The sequence below is a fragment of the Coffea arabica genome, chromosome 7e (genome assembly GCF_036785885.1).
Source record: "Coffea arabica cultivar ET-39 chromosome 7e, Coffea Arabica ET-39 HiFi, whole genome shotgun sequence".
Lineage (NCBI taxonomy): Eukaryota > Viridiplantae > Streptophyta > Magnoliopsida > Gentianales > Rubiaceae > Coffea > Coffea arabica.
This window is the reverse complement of record NC_092323.1, coordinates 35477135-35484838: the sequence shown is the minus strand read 5'-3', so window position 1 is coordinate 35484838 and position 7704 is coordinate 35477135. Positions and strand designations below refer to the sequence as shown.

The 7704-nt window shown below is 35.1% G+C and overlaps 1 protein-coding gene across 1 annotated transcript; it reads left to right on the top strand.

The window, feature by feature from the left end:
• On the top strand, window positions 1-7099 carry LOC113702122 (alcohol dehydrogenase-like 4). The gene is made up of 9 exons (XM_027223126.2): window positions 1-337; window positions 450-499; window positions 594-922; window positions 1431-1513; window positions 3488-3563; window positions 4340-4401; window positions 5260-5355; window positions 6322-6483; window positions 6776-7099. The coding sequence occupies exons 1-9, from the start codon at window positions 95-97 to the stop codon at window positions 6884-6886; spliced, it is 1212 nt and encodes a 403-aa protein (XP_027078927.1). The 5' UTR covers window positions 1-94; the 3' UTR covers window positions 6887-7099.
• The last annotated feature ends 605 nt before the right edge of the window (window positions 7100-7704 follow it).

Below are 7704 nucleotides of genomic sequence, written 5' to 3'. Positions count from 1 at the left end.
ATGGTCAGTCGAAGTCACCCCAACCAAAAAATCCGCACCAAGACCTCATAAATACGTAGATAGAGAAACTCAAAGTGCAGGTAATTAAGAGAAGATGGAGAACGGAAACCAATGCGATGGTGCGGGTGAGTATTATTCGGCGGCTGCCGTATCGCAGGCCAAGTCGACGACGACGGCAGGGAAGGTGATAAGATGCAAAGCTGCAGTTGCATATGGTCCAGGACAGCCCATGGTGGTGGAAGAGATCCTGGTTGATCCGCCCAAGGCAATGGAGGTCCGAGTCAAGATTCTCTACACTTCTATTTGCCACTCCGATCTTAGTGCTTGGCAAGGCGAGGTAAACAATATACACCATACCAATGTATATATTTGTGGTACTAGAAGTAATAATTAACGCAGTCATCATGCTTGCTTATCATTCATGGGTTGACGTTCTGTTGTTCGATTAGAACGAAGCCCAGCGGGTGTACCCACGAATTTTTGGACACGAAGCATCTGGGTAAGAACAAGCTAAATACAGCATCTCTCTCTCTCTCTCTCTCTCGATTCAATTTTGTTTGTTTTCTAATTAATCTTTCGACGAAAAAAAAAAGATTGATAGAAAGTGTGGGAGAAGGGGTGAGGGAGTTGAAAGCGGGGGACCATGTTGTGCCCATATTCAACGGGGAATGCGGCAACTGCGCCTATTGCAAATCTGAGAAAACCAACCTTTGCCAGAGATTTCGGGTGAATCCATTCAAGAGTGTGATGACTAGCGACGGAACCACTAGATTTTCTACCCGAGACGGCAAACGAATCTACCATTTCCTCAACACTTCCACTTTTACCGAATACACCGTCCTGGATTCCGCCTGCGTTGTCGCCGTTGACTCTCAAGCTCCCCTAAAGAAAATGACCTTGCTCAGCTGCGGCGTTTCTACGGGTCCGTTCTTTCTTTCTTTTTTTTTTTTTCTTTTTTTGGTTTTAAATTCCTTTCTCTCACTTTCAAACAAAAATCAAAAAAGAAGAAAAGGCATGCCTTATGAATGCGGTCAGTTAGTGGCAACCGTTTCTCACGATGTAATAGGTCGATAAAACTTCGTAATAGACCGGTAATTATTGTGTATGATTGACATGAACAGTAATAAAAATCATATTTACTTTACAAAGTTATACAAACGATTAAAAAGGAGTCGCAATTTTTTTAGATAGTGTTACATTATATAAAAATAATTAATTTGACAACTATTCCTGTCCTTTGTCCGTCCCATCTGCAAATCTGAGCTGATGGGACCGGCGGCTGTTGCCATTTGGCTACTACTAATAATCTATCATGCAGCCCCTAGCAATCCGGCCCCCTGCAAATGGGAATTGTAATCTTTACCTTTCTTTGACCAATCCAAATAAAGAAATGTATGATCGAAAGTGTTACAACGGTAATTCATTTGAAGGTCTTGGAGCCGCGTGGAATAGTGCTAACGTCCAAGCTGAGTCTACTGTTGCAGTCTTTGGCCTTGGAGCGGTGGGACTCGCTGTAAGTTTCAATCTTCCCTCAACCCCCACCCCTGTCCACGCCCACCCCCTCTCCCCAAAAACAAAACAAAGGAAAAACTCCACCAACTTGAGAATAGGCGCGATTTTTCGAGCCTAAGAACATGCCTAGATACGTTGCAAACATTAATTAATATAGTCTACTCTACATTCATCAAGTAATACATCGTGTAGCTGATATGTCAGTTCATCTGAATTTTTGCTCAACTTGAGTATTTTTTATCCCTAATTTTGGTTGAAAAAAACATATTTTAAGCAATTCATTTCAGTTAGCTTTTATTTTTCGAGCCTAAGACCTTCGCCATGTCTAGACGCGGTTCAAACATTAATTAATATGGTCTACTCTACATTCAGTCTGACTCTTTGCACAATTAAACGAGTATTTATTATGCCTAATTTTGGTTAAAAAAATATATTTTTAAGAAATTCATATTAGTTAGCTTTTCTTTCTTTTTTTTTTAAAAATAAAAATTTCATGAGACGTATTTTCAAAAACAAAATCATGAAACGTATTATTACACATTTATATTATTTTTGTGCTGAAATTCAATTGTAACAAAATGAACTATTTATAGATTAAGGCAGAAGATTTTTTTTTTTTTTTTTTTGGGAGCAATGCAGAAGACTCATCAATCCATTAGGATAAATTGTAGGGTAAAGTACACTAAACTCCCTTGTGGTATTCCGAAAGACACAAAATGCCCTAGTTCTTTAAAAACTTTCACATAACTATCTTATGTTTTTAACTAAAGTGGAATTTGATTTTTAATCAGTTGTGTAACTTGTAAGTCGCATAAGACTTTACAAGATTAATAAAAAAAATTTAAAATAGGTCAATTGTGGGATTAATGGCACTCTTAAAAAAAAGTTGGGTCAAATTCCATTTATTTTTTATGTTCAAATTCCTTTGACTTAACCATCATGGATGTTTTTATAAATTCTAAAACTTTTGAAGCACTCTTGAAATTTTTAAAAATTATTCATCTCCCCTCTTCCTTTTTCCTTTTATTGGAGCACTTTTGAAGCACTTTCAAATTTTTTTGAAGCACTTTTGAAGCAAATTCCTTTAACTTAACCATCATTGGACCCTCTCCTCCTCGATGGGAAAGAGGGGAGAGGAAGAGGTAAGGGAAAGAGGAAGAGGGAAGGGGAAGTGAGGACGGGTGTAGAAGAGAAGGGGGTGGTAGGGAGGTGTGGGAAAAGGGAGGAGGAAGAGGGAAGTGGTGGTGGTGATGGTGTTTCTGTGGTGGTATGGATGGAGGAAAGAGGAGGAAAGAAAACAATAGAAAATAAAAGGAAAGGAAAAAAAATTAAAAAGATGGGTGGTGTGGGAAAGGAAGGAAGAGAGATGAAATTATTTTTCTAGTAAAAAAAGAAAAATAAAGGAAAGAAAATATAAACTATAAAATAAATTATAATCTTGTTAATAAAGAAGTATATAACATGCCATCGATGATGTGGTAGTTTAAAAATCACATTTTCACTTTAGTTAAATATATAAGGTGGTTATATGGGATTTAAAAAAAAAAGGGGGAGTTTCGTGTCTTTTGGTGATTCCATAAGGAAGTTTCGTGCATTTTACCCTAAATTACATGATTAACAAGATATTTTCCAAGATTCAGCAGTAGCAAACAAATGACTAGTGTTAAGAGTATTGACGCTCTTCCAATTTTGGTTCTATTTTTGATATTTCACTCGTCATATCTTAGTTGTTGCGGTGGAACACCATCATAATATGAAAATAGGTTGGTACCACACCTTTATCACAAGGAAATTCCTAGGTCGATCCCCAAAAGAGTTGGTTTTGCACAATTTTACTACCTAGTTCAAGGGATTATACATTATTGGTGTATCAATTCGAGAAGTGATATTTTGCCTAAAATAGCCTTGCTTTTAATTCATGGATTCCGTCGGCAATTCCGGTGAGCACATTTTTTTTCATAAAATGTTGCTGCAGGTTGTGGAAGGCGCACGAACTCGGGGAGCATCTAAAATTATAGGAGTTGACATTAACCCCGACAAACGCAATAAAGGTAATAGTAGTGTTAATACTCCAAATACACTAGCTACTTGTTAGAATACTACTATCCAAGCTGCTTGCTTTTTAATTTGACCCCTGCAAAATAAGTGAATCTTATAACCAAATAACAGGACAACAGGTTTATTTGTTTTAATAAGGACATAGCTGTAAAGAAGAAGAGAAAGAATTGAAAAAATATTTTTTTTTTCCGAAATTTCGCACACTATTAAAATGCCAATATATCATTACAATAAGATAAGATACAATGAATCTAAACGACTCTTTAAATGGTAATTTGCCTAATCTATCATTATCAAATTTCTGATTCATCTACATCTAAAAAATGAAAAATACATCAACAAGCCACTCCAACAATAACCATATTAGGATTATAAGAATACAGAGTGAAGGGAGAACTATAAATAATGACTTCACAGTCTTTTTTTTTTTTTTTTCCTTTCCAGAACTATAAATAATGACTTCATAGTCAATTGTTGCTGATTCGTCATAGGAAGGTTTGCAAACCTAGGAACAATCACCAAAAGGGAACTATAGGTAGAAAATCCAAAATTGTTTAGCCCGGTTTGGGAGCCCACTTGGAGTTTTGTAAGTTATGCAAGTGGAAGCAGCCAACATCTCAAACGGAAGCCCAAACTGTTCAAGTTGTGCTTGTGCTCGCTGTTTCGTGCTGGCCTTTAGTATTCGCGATTCACGTTTTTCCCTATGCTTAGTTAGAACATCTTTCAACTCTTGTACTAATCTTTTTTCTTTTTTTTTTATGCAAATAAGGTCAAGCGATTGGAATTACCGACTTCATAAACCCCAGTGATCTTGATAAACCCGTCCACCAGGTTAGTTCATAGACCCACGAAGGGTCCATTTGGTAAGCATGATTTGCAATAAAATTTGGAAAATGTTATTTGCAATCTATTTTTGTTAATTGCATTTTCATTATGTGTTTTATCATATAGTTTAATAAATAAAAATTATATAATAAAAGCAATAGTGGGAGTGCAATCAACAAAAAAGAAGTGCAAATAAGATTTTCAAAATTTTTTTAAATATTATTTCACTTGCATTATAAACACAATTTTTATATCTCATAAATATCACATTACAAAAAATGTTAAAGTATTATTTTAAATAATTTTGTCAAAATAATTATTTTCTTTTCTCTTTTTTCTTCTAATTTAGAATAGCACTGTGATTATTGACTTAGTATGTAGACGTGCCTTTCTTGAATGCAATTATTTTTGTCATGTTTTATTGAAGTATGTAACTAACGCGAAAAGAAAAAATCTCCAAGAGTGACAATATTTTTGTCCAAATTTGGAGAACAGAGAAAAACAATTGGATGACTAGTCTTGAGAATTAAGCAACTTAATAAACAGGACCATAAGAAATAGTTCACTCACCGATCAGAATCTATCAAAGTGGTTTTTGTAGATATTTGCAGTCTGAGTTAAATGTGTCTTTAGATACAAAATTTTTTTCAAATATTGTTTTATTTGTATCATAAATATGTTTTCCAATTATCTCTTTATATTTTAACCTTTTTATCCCATTTATATTACATTACAAAAGAATTACAATAATTATTTTAAATAATATTCTATCCAAACACATTCATTATAGAGATTCTCACTAGTCACTACAAGCCCAAGGGGAAAATAATAAATAAAGCAATAAAAGAGTTTTGAGGTGTGCAGGAAATAAGGGAGATGACGGGAGGAGGCGTGCATTATAGCTTTGAGTGTGCGGGCAACTTGGATGTTCTCCGGGAGGCTTTTCTATCTACCCATGACGTAAGAATGCCATTCTCAATCTTACCTTCAATACCGTGTTTCTTCTAGTTTTAGCGTTTTTCCATTTCCATTAGGCAGTTGCCGCAAGGTTATTGACTTGGTGCATCATCAAGGGTATTTCGTACTGGTTGCCAAATGGACACTACATGATTGTTTTGGTTTGCGAGTAAAGTAAAGTATACAAAATCTTATTCTAAAGGACTTGTACACAACAGATATAGGCTAAATGATGGTTTGCCTTCTTGATTTTAGAGATTTTCGTATTTACTAAATGATGATTTATTTTCTTGATTTTAAATATTTTTATATTTGCATCTGGTGTTCAGATATGATATATCGCTTTTTGTAGGTGAAGTCATGTAAATTTCAATTTACACTTCCTATTTCCATTGTAGGTGAAATCATATGTTTGAATCTATCGTTTAGATATGATATGATTATGTAGTTGGAGACTACTATTTTAGCCACCAATTGTGTGAGACCCATAAGAAGTGAATATTGCAATCAAATGCCAAGAGGTAAAATACGAATAAAATCATTCAGTCCATAATAGCCGACAGACATGTGAATTGACTTTGAATGTGACAGCGAGAGCTTATGCATCCGCAAAGGAAATCTATACTAGTATAATACATATCTTCTCTTGTTCAAACATTGAAATTATTAAAGACGACTTAAATGTCAGCCCCCTCCTTTTTATCATATTTATGTTATATTTGATGGTGAAGAATGAAAAGATTATTGCCTGTGTAGAAATTTGTAATGTTGTATTTGGATGGAATAATAGCAACTCTTTTATTGCGAACCGGATATACCGTGACCAACTTTTACTTTTACTAGTAGGAAAATCCTTTTGCTCGTCAAATCCAACCAGCATTTATTGGCCACCAAGTAATCCCGCGATGAAAACAATTGACAAGCTTAACTTAACATACTAATCGCAAATTTGTTGAATAATGTATGCAGGGATGGGGTTTGACCGTTGTTTTAGGGATCCATCCGAGTCCAAGGTTGCTTCCTCTGCATCCCATGGAGCTATTTGATGGCCGAAGAATTGTGGGATCAGTCTTCGGTGATTTCAAAGGAAAGACCCAATTGCCTGCCTTCGCCAAACAATGCATGTCTGGGGTGAGTGAGTTCATGGGTGTTGTTAATCCCACAATGCATTTTTTCTAGTTTCACAGGCCATTTTTTCTCCAAATTACCAAAATTTCCCTTCTTAAGTCCAATTTACATTTGGACTTTGGAGGGATAAAATTTGCCGTGGAAATAAAATATGGACGATGGCACAATAATTTGCTGTGAGTTTGTTTTAATTCTGCCAAAATCCAATTTGACAAATGCATCAAATCTTCCAAACTTTATATATATGTATATATTGGCTATAATCAATGACTGATAAGTAGAGTGCAATGCGCAGGAGGTAAGGTTGGATGAGTTTATTACGCACGAGCTGCCCTTCAACAAGATCAATGAAGCATTCCAGCTGCTTATTGATGGCAAGTCTTTAAGATGCCTTCTTCACTTGTGAATCCTGCATGCATGTTGTTCGGTCACTTATTGTGGATCCACTAGCCATGGCCTTTTTGATTAGTGGAAAATACGAGGAAACAACTTATCTTCCAAATTTTACGTCTGCAAGCAATTCTTATGTGATGTTCTACTCTATCTGGATCTTGCATCCAAAATATGTACTTTTAGTATAACAACGGGATTTAGTTCAAATCGAGAAAATTTTCTATTATTGTAGTTATCCCAAATTCATTCCGCAAATAACAAATCTTCTCCTCCCTTTTTTTGGCGCATCTCTGCTAGTTACCAAATTAAAAACTCATGCAATCATCTACTTCTTCTTCCTTTATTAAAATCTACTTCTATCTGAATTCTTAATGGATCCATCCCACTAGTACAGGACCATTTGTAAAATATTGTACTGAAGAAAAATATACTTCTTCCTCTTCCTCTTTTTCTTCTTCCTTTATTTTTAATGTGTAGCAAATCTACAGGTAATTTGCAGGGTTAATTACATTTTACCGCCTTGAACCTGTCACAATCAACTTTGTCATGCCTTGATTTTATAGCCAAAACATCCCGAATTTAGGGCTAACTAGCTAATTCAATTAGAACCAAAAAGCTACAATCAATGCACCTTAAGAAAATCCATGACCTAATAACCAAGTTACAAAAAATTACTAAACAAAAGACGTCACATCTAAATCACAAATCCAAAAAAATAAAATAAAATTGTTTGCTTAACATAACCAGAAACTCATACTAAAGCGCGCTTCAATGAGATCCAGTACTCAATTGCATAACATCATTCAATTATTAAATATCTGAAAAATATAA